General features: G+C 48.6%; 1 protein-coding gene across 1 annotated transcript in view; it reads right to left on the bottom strand.

Annotated features, from left to right (window-relative positions):
* shtn1 (shootin 1) overlaps positions 1-27,641 on the bottom strand; it is a 53,249-nt gene that overhangs the window by 17,707 nt on the left and 7,901 nt on the right. Inside the window, exons 4-11 of the mRNA XM_034552548.1 lie at positions 21,356-21,450; positions 13,083-13,266; positions 12,470-12,531; positions 10,570-10,651; positions 10,358-10,452; positions 10,116-10,262; positions 4,197-4,350; positions 3,903-4,023 (exon numbers count right to left, since the gene is read on the bottom strand). Coding sequence (XP_034408439.1) covers positions 3,903-4,023; positions 4,197-4,350; positions 10,116-10,262; positions 10,358-10,452; positions 10,570-10,651; positions 12,470-12,531; positions 13,083-13,266; positions 21,356-21,450 — 940 coding nt within the window. The remainder of the gene's footprint in view (positions 1-3,902; positions 4,024-4,196; positions 4,351-10,115; positions 10,263-10,357; positions 10,453-10,569; positions 10,652-12,469; positions 12,532-13,082; positions 13,267-21,355; positions 21,451-27,641) is intronic.

Here is a 27,641-nt window from a genome sequence, read left to right as displayed (position 1 = left end):
CTCCTCCACCATCAGACTACCTCCTCCACCATCAGACTACCTCCTCCACCATCAGACCACCATCAGACTACCTCCTCCACCATCAGACTACCTCCTCCACCATCAGACTACCTCCTCCACCACCAGACTGCCTCCTCCACCATCAGACCACCATCAGACTACCTCCTCCACCATCAGACTGCCTGCTCCACCATCAGACCACCATCAGACTACCTCCTCCACCATCAGACTACCTCCTCCACCATCAGACTACATCCTCCACCATCAGACTGCCTCCTCCACCATCAGACTACCTCCTCCACCATCAGACCACCATCAGACTACCTCCTCCACCATCAGACTACCATCAGACTACCTCCTCCACCATCAGACTACCTCCTCCACCATCAGACCACCATCAGACTACCTCCTCCACCATCAGACTACCATCAGACTACCTCCTCCACCATCAGACCACCATCAGACTACCTCCTCCACCATCAGACTACCATCAGACTACCTCCTCCACCATCAGACTACATCCTCCACCATCAGACTACCATCAGACTACCTCCTCCACCATCAGACCACCATCAGACTACCTCCACCATCAGACTACCTCCTCCACCATCAGACCACCATCAGACTACCTCCTCCACCATCAGACTACCATCAGACTACCTCCTACACCATCAGACTACCTCCTCCACCATCAGACTACCTCCTCCACCATCAGACTACATCCTCCACCATCAGACTACCTCCTCCACCATCAGACTACACCCTCCACCACCAGACTACCTCCTCCACCATCAGACTACCTCCTCCACCATCAGACCACCATCAGACTACCTCCTCCACCATCAGACTACCACCAGACTACCTCCTCCACCATCAGACTGCCTCCTCCACCATCAGACTACCTCCTCCACCATCAGACTGCCTCCTCCACCATCAGACTACCATCAGACTACATCCTCCACCATCAGACTGCCTCCTCCACTATCAGACTACCTCCTCCACCATCAGACCACCATCAGACTACCTCCTCCACCATCAGACTACCATCAGACTACCTCCTCCACCATCAGACTGCCTCGTCCACCATCAGACTACCTCCTCCACCATCAGACTACCTCCTCCACCATCAGACTACATCCTCCACCATCAGACTGCCTCCTCCACCATCAGACTACCATCAGACTACCTCCTCCACCATCAGACTACCTCCTCCACCATCAGACCACCATCAGACTACCTCCTCCACCATCAGACCACCATCAGACTACCTCCTCCACCATCAGACTACATCCTCCACCATCAGACTGCCTCCTCCACCATCAGACTACCATTAGACTACCTCCTCCACCATCAGACTACCTCCTCCACCATCAGACCACCATCAGACTACCTCCTCCACCATCAGACTACCTCCTCCACCATCAGACCACCACCAGACTGCCTCCTCCACCATCAGACTACCTCCTCCACCATCAGACCACCATCAGACTACCTCCTCCACCATCAGACTACCATCAGACTACCTCCTCCACCATCAGACTGCCTCCTCCACCATCAGACTACCTCCTCCACCATCAGACTGCCTGCTCCACCATCAGACCACCATCAGACTACCTCCTCCACCATCAGACTACCTCCTCCACCATCAGACTACCTCCTCCACCATCAGACTGCCTCCTCCACCATCAGACCACCATCAGACTACCTCCTCCACCATCAGACTACCATCAGACTACCTCCTCCACCATCAGACTGCCTCCTCCACCATCAGACTACCTCCTCCACCATCAGACTGCCTGCTCCACCATCAGACCACCATCAGACTACCTCCTCCACCATCAGACTACCTCCTCCACCATCAGACCACCATCGGACTACCTCCTCCACCATCAGACTACCTCCTCCACCATCAGACCATCAGACTGCCTCCTCCACCATCAGACCACCATCAGACTACCTCCTCCACCATCAGACCACCATCAGACTACCTCCTCCACCATCAGACTACCTCCCCCACCATCAGACTACCTCCTCCACTATCAGACCACCATCAGACTACCTCCTCCACCATCAGACTACCTCCTCTACCATCAGACCACCATTAGACTACCTCCTCCACCATCAGACCACCATCAGACAACCTCCTCCACCATCAGACTGCCTCCTCACAAATCAGACCACCATCAGACTACCTCCTCCACCATCAGACTACCATCAGACTACCTCCTCCACCATTAGACTACCTCCTCCACCATCAGATTACCTCCTCCACCATCAGACTAGCATCAGACTACCTCCTCCACCATCAGACTACCATCAGACTACCTCCTCCACCATTAGACTACCTCCTCCACCATCAGACTACCTCCTCCACCATCAGACCACCATCAGACTACCTCCTCCACCATCAGACTACCATCAGACTACCTCCTCCACCATTAGACTACCTCCTCCACCATCAGACTGCCTCCTCCACCATCAGACCACCATCAGACTACCTCCTCCACCATCAGACTACCATCAGACTACCTCCTCCACCATCAGACTACCTCCTCCACCATCAGACTACCTCCTCCACCATCAGACCACCATCAGACTACCTCCTCCACCATCAGACTACCATCAGACTACCTCCTCCACCATCAGACTACCTCCTCCACTATCAGACCACCATCAGACTACCTCCTCCACCATCAGACTACCATCAGACTACCTCCTCCACCATCAGACCACCATCAGACTACCTCCATCATCAGACTACCATCAGACTACCTCCTCCACCATCAGACTACCTCCTCCACCATCAGACTACCATCAGACTACCTCCTCCACCATCAGACTACCTCCTCCACTATCAGACCACCATCAGACTACCTCCATCATCAGACTACCATCAGACTACCTCCTCCACCATCAGACTACCTCCTCCACTATCAGACCACCATTTAGACTACCTCCACCATCAGACTACCATCAGACTACCTCCTCCACTATCAGTCACCATCAGACTACCTCCTCCACCACCAGACTACCTCCTCCACCATCAGACCACCATCAGACTACCTCCTCCACCATCAGACTACCATCAGACTACCTCCTCCACCATCAGACTACCTCCTCCACTATCAGACCACCATCAGACTACCTCCTCCACCATCAGACTACCATCAGACTACCTCCTCCACCATCAGACTACCTCCTCCACTATCAGACCACCATCAGACTACCTCCACCATCAGACTACCTCCTCCACCATCAGACTACCTCCTCCACTATCAGACCACCATTTAGACTACCTCCACCATCAGACTACCATCGGACTACCTCCTCCACCATCAGACCACCATCAGACACGCAAGCACGCACATACTCGCACACACACGCACGCACACCCACACACACACGCACGCTCACACGCACGACACGCACATGCACACGCACACACACGCACGCACGCACACCCACACCCACACGTACACGCTCGCTCACACGCACACACACGACACGCACACGCACGCTCACACGCACACGCACGACACGCACATGCACGCCACGCACACACACGCACGCACGCACAACCACACGTACTCGCACACGCTCGGTCCACGCACACACACGACACACACACATGCACGCACACACACACACGCACGCACACCCACACGTACACGCACACGCACGCACACCCACACGTACACGCACACGCACGCTCACACACACACGCACATACACATGCACACATGCACACGCGCACGCACACACACACATGCACGCACACACACACACGCACACACACGCACACACACACACATTTAAAAAAAAAGTTTCCCTGGAAACACTTTTGATCAAAGTAAAAAAGATTCCCCTGACTGAAGATGCCCGAGCGTATTGTGTGTCAGGACCTGAGTGGGTTGGAGGCCACAGCCGGGGCTGGAGGAGGTGGAGGTGGTGGGGGTGGAGGAGCTGGAGCTGGAGCTGGGGGCGGGTTGGTAACGGCCTGCAGCTTTTGCTGGAGCTCCTCAACTGAAAAACATTCAGTGACAGTCGACACACAGCAACAGCACCAGGGGCAGAAGAGGAAGCTCTGAGGAGCATCTCGTGGTCGCTGTGGCATCGTATCCTACACCCAGTGCACACAGCTCTGTTCTGCACCGTGCTCCACAGCGCGCTCACAACAATTCATAATGTGTCTTTACCTGTGAACCGCAGATCCTTGACCTCCAGTTTAGCCTTGGAGCAATTGTCGCTGTGCTCCCTCTTCTCCTCCTCCATGAGCTCAAGTTTACGCCTCAAGGCCATCAGCTCCCTTTGAGCCTCGCAGCTCCGCAGCCTGTCCTCCATCTGCTTCATCTGACACGTAAGAACCACAACACACACTCATTGTTCCCCAGCACGAGCCTGTAGCTCGCTTATTGTTCAACCTGTTCATATATACAGTATATATATGTATAAATGATGTGATAAAGGTTCAAGTATATATATATACGTGAACCTTTAGCTCATCATATATATATATAAACATATATGAATAAATATATACATATACAAACATATATATATATTTATATTCCATCCATCCCATCCATTATCACCCGCTTATCCGGGGTCGGGTCGCGGTGGCAGCAGGTTCAGCAGGCCGACCCAAGCTTCCCTCTCACCCGCAACACTTTCCAGCTCATTCTGGGGGATCCCGAGGCGTTCCAAGGCCAGCCGGGAGATATAATCCCTCCAGCGTGTCCTCGGTCTTCCCCGGGGCCTCCTACCAGTTGGACGTGCCCGGAAAACCTCTAATGGGAGGCGTCCAGGAGGCATCCTGACTAGATGCCCGAACCACCTCAGCTGACTCCTTTCGACACGAAGGAGCAGCGACTCGACTCCGAGCTCCCTCATATGTCCGAGCTCCTTACCCTATCTCTAAGGCTGAGCCCGGCCACCCTACGGAGGAAGCTCATTTCGGCCGCTTGTATCCGAGATCTCGTTCTTTCGGTCACGACCCAGAGTTCGTGACCATAGGTGAGGGTTGGAACGTAGACCGACCAGTAAATGGAGAGCTTTGCCTTCCGGCTCAGCTCCCTCTTCACCAAGACGGACCGGTACAGAGCCTGTTTTACTGCTGCAGCCGCACCGATCCGCCTGTCGATCTCCCGCTCCACCTTACCCTCACTCGTGAACAAGACCCCGAGATACTTGAATTCCTTCGCTTGGGGTAGGCAGTTTCCCCCCACCTGGAGGGAGCAATCCGCCGGTTTTCCGGCAGAGCACCATGGCCTCAGATTTGGAGGTGCTAACTCTCATCCCTGCCGCTTCGCACTCGGCTGCAAAACGCCCCAGTGAATGCTGGAGGTCACGGTCCGAGGAGGCAAACAGGACCACATCATCCGCGAACAGCAGAGAGGCGATCCCGAGACTCCCGAACCGGATCCTCTCCGCCCCCTGGCTGCGCCTAGATATCCTGTCCATGAAGGTCACGAACAGGACCGGTGATAAGGGCAGCCCTGGCGGAGGCCAACACCCACCGGGAACGTGTCTGACTTACTACCGAGGAGACGAACACAGCTCCTACTGCAGGCGTACAGAGACCGGATGGCCCGTGCCAACGGGTCCGGCACCCCATACTCCCGCAGCACCCCCCACAAAAAACCCAGAGGGACCCGGTCGAAAGCCTTCTCCAGGTCTACAAAGCACATGTAAACTGGTTGGGAAAACTCCCAGGACCCCTCCAGTAATCTTGCGAGGGTAAAGAGCTGGTCCACTGTTCCACGACCGGGACGGAATCCGCACCGTTCGTCTTGAATCTGAGGTTCGACAAGTGGTCGGAGCCTCCTCTCCAGCACCCTGGCATAAGCTTTTCCCAGGAGGCTGAGCAGTGTGATACCACGATAGTTCGAGCACACTCTCCGGTCCCCATTCTTGAAGATGGGAACCACCACCCCTGTCGCCAGTCCATGGGCACTGTTCCCGACCCCCATGCGACACTGAAAAGGCGTGTCAACCAAGACAGCCCAACAATGTCCAGCGCTTTCAGCATCTCAGGGCGGATCTCATCCACCCCTGGCGCCTTGCCACCAAGGAGCTTTTTGACTACCTTAGCGACCTCTGCCAGGGATATGGGTGAATCCACCCCAAAGTCTTCCGGCGCTGCCCCCTCTCCGGGGGACATGTTGGCCGGGTTTAGGAGTTCCTCAAAGTGCTCTTTCCACCGCCCGACGATGTCCCCAGTCCGGGTCAGCAGTTCCCCCCCCCTGCTGAGAACAGCCTGGGGTAGACCCTGCTTTCCCTTCCTGAGCCGTCGGATGGTTTGCCAGAACTTCCTTGAGGCCAACCGAAAGTCCTTCTCCATGGCCTCCCCGAACTCCTCCCATGCCCGAGTTTTAGCCTCCGTGACCATCGCCGCTGCAGCCCTTCTGGCCCGCCGGTACCCGTCAGCTGCTTCAGGAGACCCCTGGGCCAGCCAGGCCCGAAAGGCCTCCTTCTTCAGTTTGACGGCTACCCTCACCCCCGGTGTCCACCACCGGGTTCTCGGGTTGCCGCCACGACAGGCACCGATGACCTTCCGGCCACAGCCCCGAGCAGCCGCGTCCACAATAGAGGCTTTGAACAAGGTCCACTCGGATTCCATGTCCCCAGCCTCCCTCGGGATTTGTGAGAAGTTCTTCCGGAGGTGGGAGTTGAAGACCTCCCGGACAGGATCCTCTGCCAGATGTTCCCAGTTCACCCTCACTACACGTTTGGGCTTGCCAGGTCTTTCTAGCCGAGTCCCCCGCCATCTGATCCAACTCACCACCAGGTGGTGATCAGTTGACAGCTCTGCTCCTCTCTTCACCCGAGTGTCCAAGACATACGGCCGCAGATCAGATGATACGATTACAAAGTCGATCATTGATCTCCGGCCTAAGGTGTTCTGGTACCAGGTACACTTATGAGCCACCTTATGTTCGAACATGGTGTTCGTTATGGACAAACTGTGGCTAGCAGAAGTCCAACAACAAAACACCATTCGGGTTCAGATCGGGCAAGCCGTTCCTCCCAATCACGCCCCGCCAGGTTTCTCTGTCATTGCCCACGTGAGCGTTGAAGTCTCCCAGGAGAACTATGGAGTCGGCAGGCGGCGCCCTTTCCAGGACCCCTCCCACCGACTCCAAGAAGGCCGGATACTCCGAAATGCTGTTCGGTGCATAAGCACAAACAACAGTCAGAGCCTTACTCCCCGCAACCCATAGGCGCAGGGAGGCGACCCTCTCGTTCCCCGGGGAAAACTCCAACAAAGCGGCGCTCAGCCGGGGGCTCGTGAGTGTCCCCACTCCCGCCCGGCGCCTCTCACCCTGGGCAACTCCAGAAAAGGACAAAGTCCAACCCTTCTCCAGGAGCTTGGTTCCAGAGCCCATGCTGTGCGTGGAGGTGAGCCCAACTATATCTAGCTGGTACCGCTCCGCCTCCTGCACCAGCTCCGGCTCTTTCCCCGCTAGTGAGGTGACGTTCCACGTCCCTTGAGCTAGTCAATGCCGCCAGCGATCGGCCCGCCCAGGTCTCCCGCCTGGCCCGCCGCCCGGTCTACATAGCACCCGACCCCGATAATTCTCCCTGCGGGTAGTGGGTCCACAGGGTGACTGCTGCTCCGTGATGTTTTTTTGGGCTGAGCCCGACCGGGCCCCATGAAAAAAAAAAGCCCGGCCACCAGACGCCGACGAGCTCCCCTCCTGGGTCTGGCTCCGGGAGGGTGCCCCGGTTTCCCTTGTCCGGGCAAGGTAGCTTCAGTCCGTGGGCTGCTTATCTTCAGGGTGATATATATTTATATTTATATATATAAATATGTATATACATGAACCTTTATTACATCACTTATATTTATAAATATATATAAATGATGTGATAAAGGTTAGAGTGTGTGTGTATATATATATATATATATATATACATATATATATATATATATATATATATATATATATATATACACACATATATATATATGTATATATATATATATATACGTACGTGAACCTTTAGCTCATCATTTATATATATATATATATATATATATATATAAAAACATATATATATATACATAAATAAATATATATATATAAACATATATATATTTATATATATATATATACACTCTAACCTTAATCACATCATTTATATATATTTATAAATATAAGTGATGTGATAAAGGTTCATGTATAAATAAATATAAATATATATATGTTTATATATTTTTTTTATATTATATATATATATTTTATTTTTATTATTATTTCATATATAATATATTTTATATTTATATATATATATATAATATAAATAAATATATATATATATAAACATATATATATTTATATTTATTTATACATTAACCTTTTTCACATCATTTATATATATTTATAAATATAAGTGATGTGATAAAGGTTCATGTATAAATAAATATAAATATATATATGTTTATATATATATATTTATTTATATTATATATATATATTTTATTATATATTTTATTTTTATTATTATTTCATATATAATATATTTTATATTTATATATATATATATATAATATAAATAAATATATATATATAAACATATATATATTTATATTTATTTATACATGAACCTTTATCACATCATTTATATATATTTATAAATATAAGTGATGTGATAAAGGTTCATGTATAAATAAATATAAATATATGTTTATATATATATATTTATTTATATTATATATATATATAATATTTATTATATATTTTATTTTTATTATTATTTTATATATAATATATTTTATATTTATATTTATATTATATATATATATATATTTATTTATACATGAACCTTTATCACATCACTTATATTTATAAATATATATAAATGATGTGATAAAGGTTAGAGTGTATATATATATATATATATATATATATATAAATATATATATATATATATATAAACATATATATATTTATATTTATTTATACATGAACCTTTATCGCATCACTTATATTTATAAATATATATATAAATGATGTGATAAAGGTTCACGTACAATGAGCTCTGCAGCATTGTGTTGGCCGTGGCTGGTAAGGATTTCTGATAAGTAGCATTGGGTAGCTGCCAGTCGTCCGCCCCGGTTCCTTACCAGTGCTTTAATTGTTCCTCAAATGAAAGGTACGGCTCACCTCCACCCGGCACCAGGAGGGATCAGTGATCCCACTCAGCTTTAATTGTTTCCATTGTTGCCAGAGGAGGTGTGAGGAAGCTGGAGGCTGCACTGCCACTGCTTTTAATTATCAATCTGGCAGGTCATGACCCCTAGGGTTTTACTGTCATGGCCTGTGATAATTCACCAGCCGTTTCCCCCCGGATGTAATTAACCGGCTCTATAATTCTTATTTTGATGCATATCAGAGGCACTGCAGGTGTAAAGCACAGGAAGGAGTCATATGCTTTTGTTCCTCATGAGTAAAGCACGCATGAATATGCGTACAGGTGATGTTGGTCGACTGTGATCTGAAGTTTGTCATGTGACACACCGATATTACAAACATATTATGGTAACACGCACCCATTCCCTACATTCTGCTGGTGGGTAGCGTTCATCACAGTATCACAGATTGTTTCATGAAAATGAAAATTATTTTTTCAGAGACCTATTGTGGAGGAACACCAAGACGTTTGGGCTTTTGCCACTGCCTCAAATTAGTGTGTGTGTATGTGTGTGTGTGTTGTGTGTGTGTGTGTGTGTGTGTGTGTGTGTGTGTGTGTGTTTTAAAGAGAACTACACATTGAGATTGTAATTCAATCCAAAAATGAGAAGAGCGTGTGAGTTCTTTCAGGCGGAGCCGGCTCGAAGTGAGGCTCAACTTCCACCTGCCTCCATTCAAATGTCTACTTATGTTAAAAAAAAAATAATAATGGAGTTTTGGACCTCAACGAGCAATTGTGCTCCTCATGTGATCCGGCTTGGTCGGGTCAGTCATGTTCCCATAAATATTGTCCTCTCCAGATAACAATATATTAGTTCTGATTTGACGCGACATTATTAAGATGCATTCTGTACAGATGTTGCATTCACCACCTCCTCTCTCTCCCATGTCCAGCATGTCCAGACTCCACTCTACACAGACCTGGTTCTGGTGCTCCAGCCTCTGAGTCTCCAGGTCCTGGGTCAGCCTGGAGACCTGGCCGAGAGCTTCCTGTAGAGCTTGGCTGGGCGAGGAGCTCTCCATCAGGATCTGACTCTCTCTCTTCAGCTTGGTTTGCTCAACCACCATCTAAGGATGGAAGATGGATATTCGGGATAGGACACGTGGAGCGCTTCATACGCAGAACCAGAAACTCGGAGGGCTTCTGTAGAAATGAAGCTCACCGCTCTGGCGAAGCCTTCGGCCTCCGTCCTCAAGTCCCTCTCCAGCTTCAAGGTGTCCTGTAGGACCTCGAACTCCTCCACGGCGAACTGAGACACTGGAGGCCAAAGACGTCCACGTCGGGTTAGTCAGTGCAAAATGTCGTCTACACAATATGTATTAGTATATTCTATACCCCCCCCCCCCCCCCCCACACACACACACACACACTAACCTCTGTTATATTTGGCCAGGAGCTTCTTTTGCCGCACGGTCTCAGCGATTAAAGCCGTGTTATCGAGTTTCTCTTTCAGCAGCTGGTAGAAGAGAAGAACACACAGAATGTTATGAAGTATGTTTCATAGGAATCATCGGCATTGTTGAAATGAAGACGACAACAACAAACTACACGGGTATGCCATGAAATGTGGCTAGCACATGTGTAAAGTGTGCATGACTTGAATGAGGGAAGGTAGAGGAGGAGGAGGAGGGGGAGGGGGAGGAAGGAGGAGGAGGGGGGAGGAGGGAGGAGGAGGGAGGAAGGAGGAGGGGGAGGAGGGAGGAGGTGGAGGAGTAGCAGGGAGGAAGGAGGAGGAGGAGGGAGGAAGGAGGAAGGAGGAGGTGGAGGAGGAGGAGGAGGATGGAGGAGGAGGAGGTGGAGGAGGAGGGAGGAGGGAGGAGGTGGAGGAGGTGGGAGAGGAGGAGGGAGGAAGGAGGAGGAGGAGGAGGAGGAAGAGGGAGGAGGGAGGAAGGAGAAGGAGGAGGAGGAGGGGGAGGAGGAGGGGGAGGAGGGAGGAGGTGGAGGAGGAGGGAGAGGAGGAGGGAGGAAGGAGGAGGGGGAGGAGGAGGAGGGGGGAGGAGGAGGGAGGAAGGAGGAGGAGGAGGGGGAGGAGGGGGGGAGGAGGGAGGAGGTGGAGGAGGAGGGAGAGGAGGAGGAGTAGCAGGGAGGAAGGAGGAGGAGGAGGGAGGAGGGAGGAGGGAGGAAGGAGGAGGTGGAGGAGGAGGAGGAGGATGGAGGAGGAGGAGGTGGAGGAGGAGGGAGGAGGGAGGAGGTGGAGGAGGTGGGAGAGGAGGAGGGAGGAAGGAGGAGGAGGAGGAGGAAGAGGGAGGAGGGAGGAAGGAGAAGGAGGAGGAGGAGGGGGAGGAGGGAGGAGGTGGAGGAGGAGGGAGAGGAGGAGGGAGGAAGGAGGAGGGGGAGGAGGAGGAGGGGGGAGGAGGAGGGAGGAAGGAGGAGGAGGAGGGGGAGGAGGGGGGGAGGAGGGAGGAGGTGGAGGAGGAGGGAGAGGAGGAGGGAGGAAGGAGGAGGGGGAGGAGGAGGAGGAGGAGGGGGGGAGGAGGAGGGAGGAAGGAGGAGGAGGAGGGGGAGGAGGTGGAGGAGGAGGGGGAGGAGGAGGGAGGAGGGGGAGGAGGGAGGAGGAGGGAGGAAGGAGGGAGGAAGGAGGAGGAAGGAGGAGGAGGGGGAGGAGGAGGAGGAGGAGGGGGGGGAGGAGGAGGGAGGAAGGAGGAGGAGGAGGGGGAGGAGGTGGAGGAGGAGGAGGAGGAGGAGATGAGAGAACGAGTATTTGGGTCTAGATTCTGTCTCCATCTGTTTGGTAACCTACAGACACTGAAACCAACACAGAGCTGGGAGCCATCGGCTGGGCGGTGCAAGAGGACACCAGACCAGAAGACCAGACCAGAAGACCAGACCAGAAGACCAGGTCATGAGTCCAGGTCATGAGTCCAGGTCATGAGTCCAGGTCATGAGTCCACATTGCAGGAGGGGAGTGGGGACTTCACGGATCAGATGGTAACCGTTGACATTCAGCCTACATTGTGGCCTTCTATGCTTAGTGTAAATGTAAGTGGACCTAATAACACACCAGTGCTCCATGACTACCTTCACTGTGGCTCAGTAAAAGGTACTGAGATGTTGGCTCTGCTGTTGTTGACGAGTCACCGCCAGGTTACAATCATGCCCGAGTTTCAGAAATGTTGCATTTCACAGCAATAATAGTCGGTATGAACCTTGCTGCCGAATGAGTAAAAAGAGGTGGATGGTGGCACCAAGTGGGCTGCAGGTGCAGGAAGAGGAGTCGACACTATCTGGTTGACGTACAGTATGTGTTAGACCAAAGGAACCATGTGGAACCTACTTCTTCCCTGGTTCCCCCTAGTTGTTCTCTCAAGGCCTCGAGGTCCCGGACTGTTTGTAGCTCTGAAACGAGACAACCAAAGTCGTGTTAACCTTTTTACATGTTCCTCACCTTCAGACTGTATTGTTATTGCTTCATGTGTTAAACTGCATCAAATTAATTTCTTTGCACAGGAAAATTTGAGAAACACGTTTTGTCCTGAAATCTTTGATGAGGTCACATTCATGCATCAGAAGAACATCAGACAACATGTGGGTTATTAAATGTAAAGACGTTTCAGTGTGTAGTGTTGGTTGTGTATAGGAGGGTCAAGAGTCTGTTTTTAATGTTTCTTTTGCACTTTGTTACGATGCTTTTGATGTTTTATGTGAAGCTCTTTGGTCGGCCTGGTTGTTGAAATGTGACGTTTAAATGAACTTTACTGGCCCAGAGTTTCTGAGTATGAGTATTTAAGGGACTTATGAATGTGTACATGGCAGGATACATCCCATAGCTGTTTGTATAGCGCTGCTGTGACATGTGAAGCACCGTGCCTGACATCCATTAGTTACATGTGTGTGGCGACTGGTACTGATGTGACATCCCATTGAGAGGAGTGGGAGAGAACCTGCACCTGAGCTGGTGGGCTGGCACAGCGGGGAGAGGCACACATTACTGGCTGCATGTCGCTCTTCACTCTCTTCCTCCTCCTCCTCTTCATCATCCTCATCGAGGCCGACCTCAGCGATGACCTCTGGGCCGAGGTGGGGCAGCAGCATCATGCTCTTCCTCTTCAGAGAGCGGTTCTGACGGTTCAACTGCAAAGAGAAACAAGAGGACTTCCTCGTGGGATTGTCATCAAGAATCTCACGCACGCCTCCGGTCGAGGGCGCTTTGTGGCGCTCTACTTGACGGGACATTTCATGCTCATTGTCAGGTTCCACTAAAACATGTTCAACTCCGTCTGGAACGCTGTCTCTTTTAGTCCCAATCTGCTTTGATGTGTTTGGAGGAAATGCCGCTGGGATCAGGCTATTGCCTGGCTCGTGGTATTGCTGCCCACAGCGTTGCCTGCTGGGTTGTCTTATTTCAGTTTGTGGGTTGGTAGGCACTCACAAACATATGTGCACAAAAGATGTCCCCTTTAAAGAAGCCATTTCATATTTCTAAAAATAAAATAATTAGATTTTTTCATATGCTATTAGGCGCTATCCACATTACCTGCAAAATAAAACGTTAAATCTTTTGTGCTATAGAGTACCAGCATATTCTCATACAATTCTCAAAAGCACAATATGTCATTTTGGGGCAATGATGCTGTTCATTTTAAAGGTTAATCACACAAAAATAATTGAACACCCATCGTCAATGGCTGCATGAAGCACTTTAGAAAGCATTAACTCGTGGAAACAGTGATGAATGTAATCTCCAGACATGTTGACCTGATCACTGGCCCATAAACGGCTCAAGATCAGAACCAAACTAGAAGGTGTGAGAAACGTCCTCCTTGTTCTCCTCCTCCAGAAGGTTGTGCTGGTCCAATAATGTCCATATCCATCCATTAGGATTATGCCTTATTGAATACAAAAAATAAATAATGATAGTAAGTAGTGTTTTATAACGTCTATTGTGTGACCCTTGATTGACACTTGAGACGCCCTGAAAGATCCCCAAAACATTTGGGAAAAAATATTTACTAAGAAATGTCTGAAAAGCTTCTCGTGTCCTGCAAAGAAATGCATTCATGCTATACAGGCCTGATGGACCTGCTGCGCATCAGGTGATATTAATGCTGCGCATTAGGTGATAATAATGCTGAGCTTCAGGTGATAATAATGCTGCGCATCAGGTGATAATAATACTGCACATTAGGTGATAATAATACTGAGCATCAGGTGATAATAATGCTGAGCATTAGGTGATATTAATGCTGCACATCAGGTGATAATAATACTGCACATCAGGTGATAATAATGCTGAGCATCAGGTGATATTAATGCTGAGCATCAGGTGATATTAATGCTGCACATCAGGTGATAATAATACTGCACATCAGGTGATAATAATGCTGAGCATCAGGTGATATTAATGCTGAGCATCAGGTGATAATAATGCTGCACATCAGGTGATAATAATACTGCACATCAGGTGATAATAATGCTGAGCATCAGGTGATATTAATGCTGAGCATCAGGTGATAATAATGCTGAGCATCAGGTGATATTAATGCTGAGCATCAGGTGATAATAATGCTGCACATCAGGTGATAATAATGCTGCACATCAGGTGATAATAATGCTGCTCATCAGGTGATATTAATGCTGCGCATTAGGTGATAATAATGCTGAGCATTAGGTGATAATAATGCTGAGCATTAGGTGATAATAATGCTGAGCATTAGGTGATAATAATGCTGCACATCAGGTGATAATAATGCTGCTCATCAGGTGATATTAATGCTGCGCATTAGGTGATAATAATGCTGAGCATCAGGTGATATTAATGCTGCGCATTAGGTGATAATAATGCTGAGCATCAGGTGATATTAATGCTGAGCATCAGGTGATATTAATGCTTCTCATCAGGTGGTATTAATTCTGCGCATCAGGTGATATTAATGCTGCGCATTAGGTGATAATAACGCTCCACATGATATTAATGCTGAGCATCAGGTGATAATAATGCTGTGCATCAGGTGATAATAATGCTGCGCATCAGGTGATAATAATGCTGCGCATCAGGTGATATTAATGCTGCGCATTAGGTGATAATAATGCTGTGCATTAGGTGATAATGCTGCGCATCAGGTGAAAGATTGTACAGCGACACACACGTTTCTACGTGTGACTTGGTGTAAGTGTGACTTGGTGTAAGTGTGACTTGGTGTAAGTGTGACTTGGTGTAAGTGGGACTTGGTGTAAGTGTGACTTGGTGTAAGTGTGACTTGGTGTAAGTGTGACTTGGTGTAAGTGTGACTTGGTGTAAGTGGGACTTGGTGTAAGTGGGGACTTGGTGTAAGTGTGACTTGGTGTAAGTGGGACTTGGTGTAAGTGTGACTTGGTGTAAGTGGGGACTTGGTGTAAGTGGGACTTGGTGTAAGTGGGGACTTGGTGTAAGTGGGACTTGGTGTAAGTGGGGACTTGGTGTAAGTGTGACTTGGTGTAAGTGTGACTTGGTGTAAGTGTGACTTGGTGTAAGTGTGGACTTGGTGTAAGTGGGGACTTGGTGTAAGTGTGACTTGGTGTAAGTGGGGACTTGGTGTAAGTGTGACTTGGTGTAAGTGTGACTTGGTGTAAGTGGGACTTGGTGTAAGTGGGGACTTGGTGTAAGTGTGACTTGGTGTAAGTGGGACTTGGTGTAAGTGGGACTTGGTGTAAGTGGGACTTGGTGTAAGTGGGACTTGGTGTAAGTGGGACTTGGTGTAAGTGGGACTTGGTGTAAGTGTGCCAGGCGTGTTTAGTCGAGTTGATTGCCTCGTCTTGCTTCTGTTAATCTTGCAGGCCGATATTATAAAGCGAGTCTTAGGACTCCAGCATGCGACCCTGAAGCACTGGAGGTAGATAGCGAAACAGGTATTTTACACACTGACTGTATATATGTAATGTAAAGTATTTCATTCAATCATATTTCTGTCTTTACAAGAGATGGACAGCTCTCATGTTATATACCTCCTTCTAAACTCAGCCGGCAATAATTATGCAGAGAGGGACGTACAAACTTATCAAAGATTTGAATGGAAAATCATTTCAAAGATAATTTGCTCAACAACACGGCATTGGCGATAAGACTGGGAGTGAAGATCGTTTCACTGAAGAGGGGATGATACACTCACACGATTGCATTGTGCAGCCACATGAACACACAATGCTCGGCACATATTCCCTAAAAGATGACATGAATGCAACAAAAACCTCTCACAGCGCCTTCGTTTCTCAAACCTGCGGCAAGAGACAAGCGCACTTCGTATTAAGCCGGTTGGAAAACAGGCGCAGAGATGAGGAAGCAGATGAGAAGTTGTTGATTTCCTCTTTTCTTCGGCCCTGCAATCAGTCATAATGGCAGGACGCACGCGAAAGCAATGATAAGGTCTGAAAGAGCACGAGCAGTGAATATCTCTCCTTTTAGATGTAATCACAGTTCTTTGATGTGACATGTGTTTGCATTTCTATGCATCAAGTTTTTCTGTGTTTTTCTTCTAACACGTATTCTCTAGCTATGAAATTATTTGCAAATTGATCAGTCCGACATGACGGGTACACACTACAACTGCCACGGAGGATCCCTTTTCTGAAGGTTCAATTATGAGGATGACAATAAGGAGACCTTTGCTAAGTAAATCATGAATGAAGCCTCCGGAGAGGAGATGAATGCAAATGATGCACGTTTCTGGATGTCGTCTGACGGAAGAAGAAAAAGACCTGGGGAGACACCAAAGAGAAGGCCAGCCATAAAAGAAATTTTATTAATGGCATTCTGCCGGGAGCAGATTGCAGCAATTCCATTTTTGCTTGACGATGCCCTTCACACCGCATCGCTTCTTTTCTGAAATGCAATCAACAATAAATAGCATGGATTCACATTTTTTTGATAATAATCCACAATTTGTGAGCGATTTACATATTAAATGACGTACTCCAATACATATGCCTGACATGGCATCAGGCCGGCATCTTCATCGTAGCGTTGATGACATATCAACAAAAACAAACAGTCAGCATCAGAACTCTGATTATTATTTTATTTCTTTTTTATTCTAAATGCTGAGGGGTGAATTATCAGAGTGGTTCATTATGTACAAAGAAATGAATACAGCGTTACATTCCTCCGTCCTCCTCTGGGAACCACTCCTTATGTACTGATTAAAATGTAAATGAGTAATAAACTGATGTTAATGCCCTGAGAGTGCAGGAATTGTGACTTTATAATGCTATTGAAAGGTCAACACTGTTCAAGAAGGTAAAGTCACTTATGTGCAACCTTATTCTATTCACAGCACTTGGATTTACTGAAGTAAGGGAATAGTTGCTGAATGGGTATATTCTCGGATGTGGCTAATTGAGGACTATCAGTCGGCCTTTTCTGTATTCATTTATATTGAAAACATGTTTTACTCCCATTGCTGGGAACAGTGTTACTTAGTTTTAGTCTTTGTCTCTTACTGAACATTGCAGTTGGCTTAAAGTCTAATTTAGTCTTTTTGTTTTGTATTTGTTTTAGTCAAGATGAAGTCAGTGGAGCTTATTCATGCTGCAATGACGCGCTATGGAATCAACAAACATGTCAGACATCATTTAAGTTAGAATGCAGCTTGAGGTGTTCATATTCATATTGGATACATATGTGTTATTCAACTGCACCAATGGGCAATATTATAATTCAAATAGCAGTCAGACATTATGAAGTGTGATTTATATTTGATTGATTATGATCCATTAGTGAATAATTAGTTCTGGAAATCAGCAGACTGTTTATGGTGGTTCTTGAGGCTCATTGTATTTAAATTGATTTGAATCTGTTCAAAGTGGAGCTTTTCATTCTAAGATAATCCTGAATGGTTTAATGAATAATATTGCGTCATATTTGTTATGTAATTGTTGAATTGTCATATTTGAGTCCAATCTGAAGATGACACCAGAGGAAGAGGAAGAGCAGTGAGGAGTGTGAAGATGACACCAGAGGACGAGGAAGAGGAGTGTGAAGATGACACCAGAGGATGAGGAAGAGGAGTGTGAAGATGACACCAGAGGAAGAGGAGTGTGAAGATGACACCAGAGGAAGAGGAAGAGAGGTGTGAAGATGACACCAGAGGAAGAGGAGTGTGAAGATGACACCAGAGGAAGAGGAGTGAGGAGTGTGAAGATGACACCAGAGGACGAGGAAGAGGAGTGTGAAGATGACACCAGAGGATGAGGAAGAGGAGTGTGAAGATGACACCAGAGGATGAGGAAGAGGAGTGTGAAGATGACACCAGAGGATGAGGAAGAGGAGTGTGAAGATGACACCAGAGGACGAGGAAGAGGAGTGTGAAGATGACACCAGAGGATGAGGAAGAGGAGTGTGAAGATGACACCAGAGGATGAGGAAGAGGAGTGTGAAGATGACACCAGAGGAAGAGGAAGAGGAGTGTGAAGATGACACCAGAGGAAGAGGAGTGAGGAGTGTGAAGATGACACCAGAGGAAGAGGAAGAGCAGTGAGGAGTGTGAAGATGACACCAGAGGACGAGGAAGAGGAGTGTGAAGATGACACCAGAGGAAGAGGAGTGAGGAGTGTGAAGATGACACCAGAGGACGAGGAAGAGGAGTGTGAAGATGACACCAGAGGATGAGGAAGAGGAGTGTGAAGATGACACCAGAGGAAGAGGAGTGTGAAGATGACACCAGAGGAAGAGGAAGAGAGGTGTGAAGATGACACCAGAGGACGAGGAAGAGGTGTGAAGATGACACCAGAGGAAGAGCAGTGAGGAGTGTGAAGATGACACCAGAGGAAGAGCAGTGAGGAGTGTGAAGATGACACCAGAGGACGAGGAAGAGGAGTGTGAAGATGACACCAGAGGAAGAGGAAGAGGAGTGTGAAGATGACACCAGAGGAAGAGGAGTGAGGAGTGTGAAGATGACACCAGAGGACGAGGAAGAGAGGTGTGAAGATGACACCAGAGGAAGAGGAGTGTGAAGATGACACCAGAGGAAGAGGAAGAGGAGTGTGAAGATGACACCAGAGGAAGAGGAGTGAGGAGTGTAAAGATGACACAAGAGGAAGAGGAATGTGAAGATGACACCAGAGGAAGAGGAAGAGCAATGAGGAGTGTGAAGATGACACAAGAGGAAGAGAGGTGTGAAGATGACATCAGAGGAAGAGGAGTGTGAAGATGACACCAGAGGAAGAGGAAGAGCAGTGTGAAGATGACACCAGAGGAAGAGGAAGAGGAGTGTGAAGATGACACCAGAGGAAGAGGAAGAGAGGTGTGAAGATGACACCAGAGGAAGAGGAAGAGGAGTGTGAAGATGACACCAGAGGACGAGGAAGAGGAGTGTGAAGATGACACCAGAGGAAGAGGAAGAGAGGTGTGAAGATGACACCAGAGGATGAGGAAGAGGAGTGTGAAGATGACATCAGAAGAGGAAGAGCAGTGTGAAGATGACACCAGAGGACGAGGAAGAGGAGTGTGAAGATGACACCAGAGGAAGAGGAAGAGAGGTGTGAAGATGACACCAGAGGAAGAGGAAGAGAGGTGTGAAGATGACACCAGAGGAAGAGGAGTGTGAAGATGACACCAGAGGAAGAGGAAGAGAGGTGTGAAGATGACACCAGAGGATGAGGAAGAGGAGTGTGAAGATGACACCAGAGGAAGAGCAGTGAGGAGTGTGAAGATGACACCAGAGGAAGAGGAAGAGAGGTGTGAAGATGACACCAGAGGATGAGGAAGAGGAGTGTGAAGATGACACCAGAGGAAGAGCAGTGAGGAGTGTGAAGATGACACCAGAGGACGAGGAAGAGGAGTGTGAAGATGACACCAGAGGATGAGGAAGAGGAATGTGAAGATGACACCAGAGGAAGAGGAAGAGGAGTGTGAAGATGACACCAGAGGACGAGGAAGAGGAGTGTGAAGATGACACCAGAGGAAGAGGAGTGAGGAGTGTGAAGATGACACCAGAGGAAGAGGAAGAGCAGTGAGGAGTGTGAAGATGACACCAGAGGACGAGGAAGAGGAGTGTGAAGATGACACCAGAGGAAGAGGAAGAGCAGTGAGGAGTGTGAAGATGACACCAGAGGAAGAGGAAGAGCAGTGAGGAGTGTGAAGATGACACCAGAGGAAGAGCAGTGAGGAGTGTGAAGATGACACCAGAGGAAGAGGAAGAGCAGTGAGGAGTGTGAAGATGACAACAGAAGAAGAGGAAGAGCAGTGAGGAGTGTGAAGATGACACCAGAGGAAGAGCAGTGAGGAGTGTGAAGATGACACCAGAGGAAGAGGAGTGTGAAGATGACACCAGAGGAAGAGGAAGAGCAGTGAGGAGTGTGAAGATGACACCAGAGGAAGAGGAGTGTGAAGATGACACCAGAGGAAGAGGAAGAGCAGTGAGGAGTGTGAAGATGACACCAGAGGAAGAGGAAGAGGAGTGTGAAGATGACACCAGAGGAAGAGGAAGGAGTGTGAAGATGACACCAGAGGAAGAGGAGTGAGGAGTGTGAAGATGACACCAGAGGAAGAGGAGTGAGGAGTGTGAAGATGACACCAGAGGAAGAGGAGTGAGGAGTGTGAAGATGACACCAGAGGAATGATAATAGCCGCCCTGACATTTGTTATCTTTGAGTTTAAAGGTCAAGTTGGCACCGGGATGTCTTGAGAGCCTAAAGAGACAATCTTTCAAAGCCACAAATATCTGCAGCGAGCTCAGAAAGTAGCAAAGACCAAAAACAGGCATCTTACCCAGAAACCCTTTGGTCATTAGTGCCACCTGTAAGACGACTGTGAGTAACAACTCAGGGGAAAGAAGACCAGGACCTTCACCATAATTCTCCCTCAGCCTCTTATTGGCCACAGTGTGGTCCAACCAGTTGGACCGCGAGGGCTTCTGATGATTACAGTGATAGGCGCGACACCAGTGGGCTGCAAGGCTTAATGGGAAGAATCCAATGCAGACTCAGACCCCGACACATGGGGACGAGAGCGGAGCTGGAGGACCACAGAGTGCTTCTGATGCAACAAGAACACTGACCACAGGGTCTTAAGTAGCTCATTTGATGCTGCAGCATCAACAGATTCTGCACTTCCTCTCTTGTTTTAATGTAATGAGACAAGGAGCTTGTTGTATTGGACTTCATTGAAACTTGAACCCAGGCTTACTTTGGAAAAGTATCACAGGAAGTACACAGATGGCACGTTGTGCTCCAGAGCGGTGTTGTGTACCTTGGATGCCAGGGCTTCAGCGCTTAATCGACACGTCCTCTCGATGTCCAGGCTCTGCTGAATATCGTTGACCTCTTCAATGACCATCTGAGAAACTGAGACAAAATAAAGACGCCACGTCATAACCATACTTCATGAACAGGCCCGTGGACAAAGTGATGCAGTGGACGGGTCAGTCCCGTGGTCCTGTCCTCCTGTGAGACACGTTGGAGACCAGAAAAAGACCTAAAACTGATGGTCATATATATGCTCAGAATATTTTGGGCCAAACACATTTATGAAGGTAGATAATGTGTCTTTATTACACAAACATCTCGTTGTAATTTCTCGCTTGTAAGTAAATTAATTGTTAGTTTTGCTTATGAAACTAGAATTTGTTGCTGCAAATCAAAAATCTTTGCTCTAAAAAAAAAAAAACCCTACGCTCTCAAAAGGAAACGCTCCGAATCAAACTACGTCCAAACTCAATGCTTTCCTTCAGCTCAGGAAACACGACCACTTTTAAAAATGGAAAGTTGCTCGTAGAGCCTTTCAGAACGGTTCCCTCTGTGGCCCTCGATTGAGCCCCAAGACATTGGTTTCACCCTCAAACTGACAAAGCAACACGCTAACAGATCAATCAATCCAAGTCCAATCAATGCACATTCATCTTCTTTGCAAAAAAAAAAAAAAAAAAAAAAACCTCACAAGTCAACTGCCTCTTTCTGATGTGACAAAGTGATACGAGAAGTCTCCTGAATGGCTGCATTCACGTCAATAACCAACTTTAAAGTTGACGCACGGCCATTCAACAGGGTAAGAACGCCATCAGCGAAAACAAAGAGTGTGATGAGGATGCTCTGAGCACGCCGGTGACTTCTCACCTCATCGTTCATTGAGATAAGAGCGCCGTACTTCTGCTTGCCATTGTGGCTGCCGTCTGAGGGGCGACCTACGGCCGTCAATGTGATTGGAATTCAAAAGGACGGGAACAAAATGCATCTTTTATTCAGATCATTCCGACGACCTTTTTTTTAATTGCCATTAGCCATTCCACGGGGGCTTATATACGGCATATCTGATTCTATGCAACAAGAAGACAATAAATACACGTTTATAATGCACTTTTGACTATTTTTATAAAAGTGTTCAATATACAGAAGCCTGAACATCCATCCATCCATCCATCCATTATCAGCCGCTTATCCGGGGTCGGGTCGCGGTGGCAGCAGGTTCAGCAGGCCGACCCAGGCTTCCCTCTCACCCGCAACACTTTCCAGCTCATTCTGGGGGATCCCGAGGCGTTCCAAAGCCAGCCAGGAGATATAATCCCTCCAGCGTGTCCTCGGTCTTCCCCGGGGCCTCCTACCAGTTGGACGTGCCCGGAAAACCTCTAATGGGAGGCGTCCAGGAGGCATCCTGACTAGATGCCCAAACCACCTCAGCTGACTCCTTTCGACACGAAGGAGCAGCGACTCGACTCTAAGCTCCCCCCTGATGTCCGAGCTCCTTACCCTTCCTCTAAGGCTGAGCCCGGCCACCCTACGGAGGAAGCTCATTTCGGCCGCTTGTATCCGAGATCTCGTTCTTTCGGTCACGACCCAGAGTATGTGACCATAGGTGAGGGTTGGAACGTAGACCGACCAGTAAATGGAGAGCTTTGCCTTCCGGCTCAGCTCCCTCTTCACCAAGACGGACCGGTACAGCGCCTGTTTTACTGCTGCAGCCGCACCGATCCGCCTGTCGATCTCCCGCTCCACCTTACCCTCACTCGTGAACAAGACCCCGAGATACTTGAACTCCCTCGCTTGGGGTAGGCAGTTTGCCCCCACCTGGAGGGAGCAATCCGCCGGTTTCCGACAGAGCACCATGGCCTCAGATTTGGAGGTGCTAACTCTCATCCCTGCCGCTTCGCACTCGGCTGCAAAACGCCCCAGTGAATGCTGGAGGTCACTGTCCGAGGAGGCAAACAGGACCACATCATCCGCGAACAGCAGAGAAGCGATCCCGAGACTCCCGAACCGGATCCTCTCCGCCCCCTGGCTGCGCCTAGATATCCTGTCCATGAAGGTCACGAACAGGACCGGTGATAAAGGGCAGCCCTGGCGGAGGCCAACACCCACCGGGAACGTGTCTGACTTACTACCGAGGAGACGAACACAGCTCCTACTGCAGGCATACAGAGACCGGATGGCCCGTGCAAACGGGTCCGGCACCCCATACTCCCGCAGCACCCCCCACAAAAACCCCCAAGGGACCCGGTCGAAAGCCTTTCTTCAGGTCTACAAAGCACATGTAAACTGGTTGGGCAAACTCCCAGGACCCCTCCAGTAATCTTGCGAGGGTAAAGAGCTGGTCCACTGTTCCACGACCGGGACGGAATCCGCACTGTTCGTCTTGAATCCGAGGTTCGACAAGCGGTCGGAGCCTCCTCTCCAGCACCCTGGCATAAGCTTTTCCCGGGAGGCTGAGCAGTGTGATACCACGATAGTTCGAGCACACTCTCCGGTCCCCCTTCTTGAAGATGGGAACCACCACCCCGGTCTACAAGTCCATGGGCACTGTTCCCGACCCCCATGCGACACTGAAAAGGCGTGTCAACCAAGACAGCCCAACAATGTCCAGCGCTTTCAGCATCTCAGGGCGGATCTCATCCACCCCTGGCGCCTTACCACCAAGGAGCTTTTTGACTACCTTAGCGACCTCTGCCAGGGATATGGGTGAAACCACCCCAAAGTCTTCCGGCACTGCCCCCTCTCCGGGGGACATGTTGGCCGGGTTTAGGAGTTCCTCAAAGTGCTCTTTCCACCGCCCGACGATGTCCCCACTCCGGGTCAGCAGTTCCCCCCCCTGCTGAGAACAGCCTGGGGTAGACCCTGCTTTCCCTTCCTGAGCCGTCGGATGGTTTGCCAGAACTTCCTTGAGGCCAACCGAAAGTCCTTCTCCATGGCCTCCCTGAACTCCTCCCATGCCCGAGTTTTAGCCTCCGCGACCATCGCAGCTGCAGCCCTTCTGGCACGCCGGTACTCGTCAGCTGCTTCAGGAGACGCCTGGGCCAGCCAGGCCCGAAAGGCTTCCCTCACCCCCGGTGTCCACCACCGGGTTCTCGGGTTGCTGCCATGACAGGCACCGATGACCTTCCGGCCACAGCCCCGAGCAGCCGTGTCCACAATAGAGGCTTTGAACAAGGTCCACTCGGATTCCATGTCCCCAGCCTCCCTCGGAATTTGTGAGAAGTTCTTCCGGAGGTGGGAGTTGAAGACCTCCCGGACAGGATCCTCTGCCAGACGTTCCCAGTTCACCCTCACTACACGTTTGGGCTTGCCAGGTCTCTCTAGCCGAGTCCCCCGCCATCTGATCCAACTCACCACCAGGTGGTGATCAGTTGACAGCTCTGCTCCTCTCTTCACCCGAGTGTCCAAGACATACGGCCGCAGATCAGATGATACGATTACAAAGTCGATCATTGATCTCCGGCATAAGGTGTTCTGGTACCAGGTACACTTATGAGCCACCTTATGTTCGAACATGGTGTTTGTTATGGACAAACTGTGGCTAGCACAGAAGTCCAACAACAAAACACCATTCGGGTTCAGATCGGGCAAGCCGTTCCTCCCAATCACGCCCCGCCAGGTTTCTCTGTCATTGCCCACGTGAGCGTTGAAGTCTCCCAGGAGAACTATGGAGTCGGCAGGCGGCGCCCTTTCCAGGACCCCTCCCACCGACTCCAAGAAGGCCGGATACTCCGAAATGCTGTTCGGTGCATAAGCACAAACAACAGTCAGAGCCTTACTCCCCGCAACCCGTAGGCGCAGGGAGGCGACCCTCTCGTTAACCACAGATGTGAATTATATATCTCAAGAAATCAATCCATTGGAGAGCGTTCAATAGAAGGTCCAAACCCCACAAGTCAAAGGACGACATGGTTGTTTGCATACGATTGATGCCAGATTAAAAAATACTGTAACTTTCATACTTAAAAATAATGTTTTGCTGAAAATGTCGGCTGTTCTTTCTTATAGTCAGAGAATCCTACTGAGCATGTGTGGAGTCAATCTAGCTCATCTCTGATTGGAGGAATTTATGACGTTACGATGTCTTCCTTATTATAATCTGTATTATGGCTGACAAGTCAAACCCCAAAAATATATATCACTGCTGCAGAGCCATGAAGGCACATGTGGCACAAAATAAGTAATTTTCCCATTAACATGAGAGCATGTATGATCTGGATGTTTGTGCTGTACACCTATCCACGCGTCTAATGTCGATGAAACAAAACTGTGCATTTCCGCTTTCCAACTCTATGTTAATGTTTTGGAGAATCTTTTTGAAGGGTCTTTTTGCTCCGTTTTAGTCTCCACCAAGTCCTGAGATGACTATCCAGCTCATTGGCTGTAAATGTTCCACTGTGTCCATCAGCTGCTTCCTTCTAATAGCCACCAGGGGGCGACTCCTCTTGATTTGTTACTTCCTCAGTTTAAACATTGTAAACATGAGTTTATGGTCCCAATCTCTAGTTTCAATCTTTGGAGCCAATGCAGAAGAAGAAAAACGCAGTTCTTCAAATGTCCACTTGAGGCCAACAGAGGTCTCAATAGATAATATCCCATTCATAACTATGTACAGGAATCATTTTTTAATCGCTTACCCGTTTAAATGACATAAAGGTGTAAAGTCATGCATGGTCACAGGGTTTTTTGTGTAATTTGGGTGTCGCCTTAAGTCGCTGGGAGTGAGGCCAAGGTGGTGCCAGCAGCAGCCTCCCATTGTTCTTCACAATGGCAATGTGTGTTCTCAGGTCATGAAAGTTCATTATGACAGTTTGGTTGCCAGCTTTTCGGGTTGTAATCAGCTCCACCATCTTGTGTCACTTCTGGTTGCAAAAAAACAAGATGGCGACGGCCAACATGCAAAACAGGAGGCTTCAAAAGAACCCGGTGGCTCCGTCCACCTCGTATAGACTGCGTATCAGTGAACTGCAGACTGTGGACTCATTATGATTGACAACTTTCTCATGACACAGTCATTTGGTCCATTGATGATATGAAACATATTGATTAGTGCAGCTTAAACTAAACCTCGGTAGTTTAGTTTAAATAGAACAGCGAGTGGAACAGAAATCTGGTAAAATGTAAAATCCCCAAAACCGTAATGCTGTTGAAGCTGCAATCACACCTCGGTACCAAAAGAACGCTTCTGAAGAATGGCCCGCCACTTAGCTGATTAAAACATTGTGGCTGAGCAAGGAAGAAATTAAGCATCAGTGCCATTGTTGTGGGCAATTCCTCCCCCAGTAACACCTAATTAAGAACTTGATGAACACCGGCGCCGGACGATACCCACGTTCCTGCAGCGCACTCCACTTCAGTCATTCAATAGCACTTAGCTGCCAGATTTCATCCTCGGCCTCATCTCCCGTCTCCATAATGCCGTGACCACACTCGGCAACCTGCGAGAGGACGCCTTGAACTAAATGACATGCTAATTATAATTACTGGTAGCCATGGTAAATAAACAGCGGTGGAAGTGTTGACAGTGTGTGAGCGCGAGTCGACGGGGTGCTCCGACACGTCAGAATTGGCAGTCTTAATTGTAAGTTTCGACCTCCCCATCATCACCGCTCCATCTTTTTCTACCCTCATTTTTTTGCTCCCGTCTTTCTCTCCATCCTCCTCTCAGGAACGACAGTGATTACCGTGTGCCGACATAATGGTATCAGCGCCGCCAACGGAGCAGTGAATTAAATTGTATCTGCAGCCGCTGTGAAGCCTTGATGAGGGGGGCAGATGCCTTTGTGGTGTTATCATTATAACACAATGGTCATGTTGTCATCAACCTTGCCATCGGCAATTGAAAAGGCATGATTGTGTGTTGGGGGGCTTTTTCTCCCGTCCTCCCACTACCCCCCCCCACCACCACCACCAACCCTGCTGCCCCACCCCCAGCCGTTTCGTTGTGAATAGGAGCAATTTTCTAAGAGCTATGAAATCACGTAATAGGTCCTAATATGCAGCTGCTTGGCACAGTGAGGCAGCCTCTATTAATGCGGAAATCAAACACAATATGTGTTTTGGCTGGAGAATCGCTGAATACACAAGTACGGGCCAGATTTATTCAGATGAAAATCATCCACACAATTCCACCGTGACAAACTATTTGCTCTTTTGACATGTTTTAAATCCGGTCCTCAATAAAGTGGTCACAGCAAAGCATTCAACCTGGAGGGAGAACCGTTTTGGAAAATGTAATGGCGGGCCAAAACATTTAAAATGTGCCGTGTCTGGAACAGGTTTGTGACGTTGCA

This window comes from Cyclopterus lumpus, chromosome 15, assembly GCF_009769545.1.
Source record: "Cyclopterus lumpus isolate fCycLum1 chromosome 15, fCycLum1.pri, whole genome shotgun sequence".
NCBI classification, from domain to species: Eukaryota; Metazoa; Chordata; class Actinopteri; order Perciformes; family Cyclopteridae; genus Cyclopterus; species Cyclopterus lumpus.
This window is presented reverse-complemented; position numbering and strand designations above follow the sequence as displayed.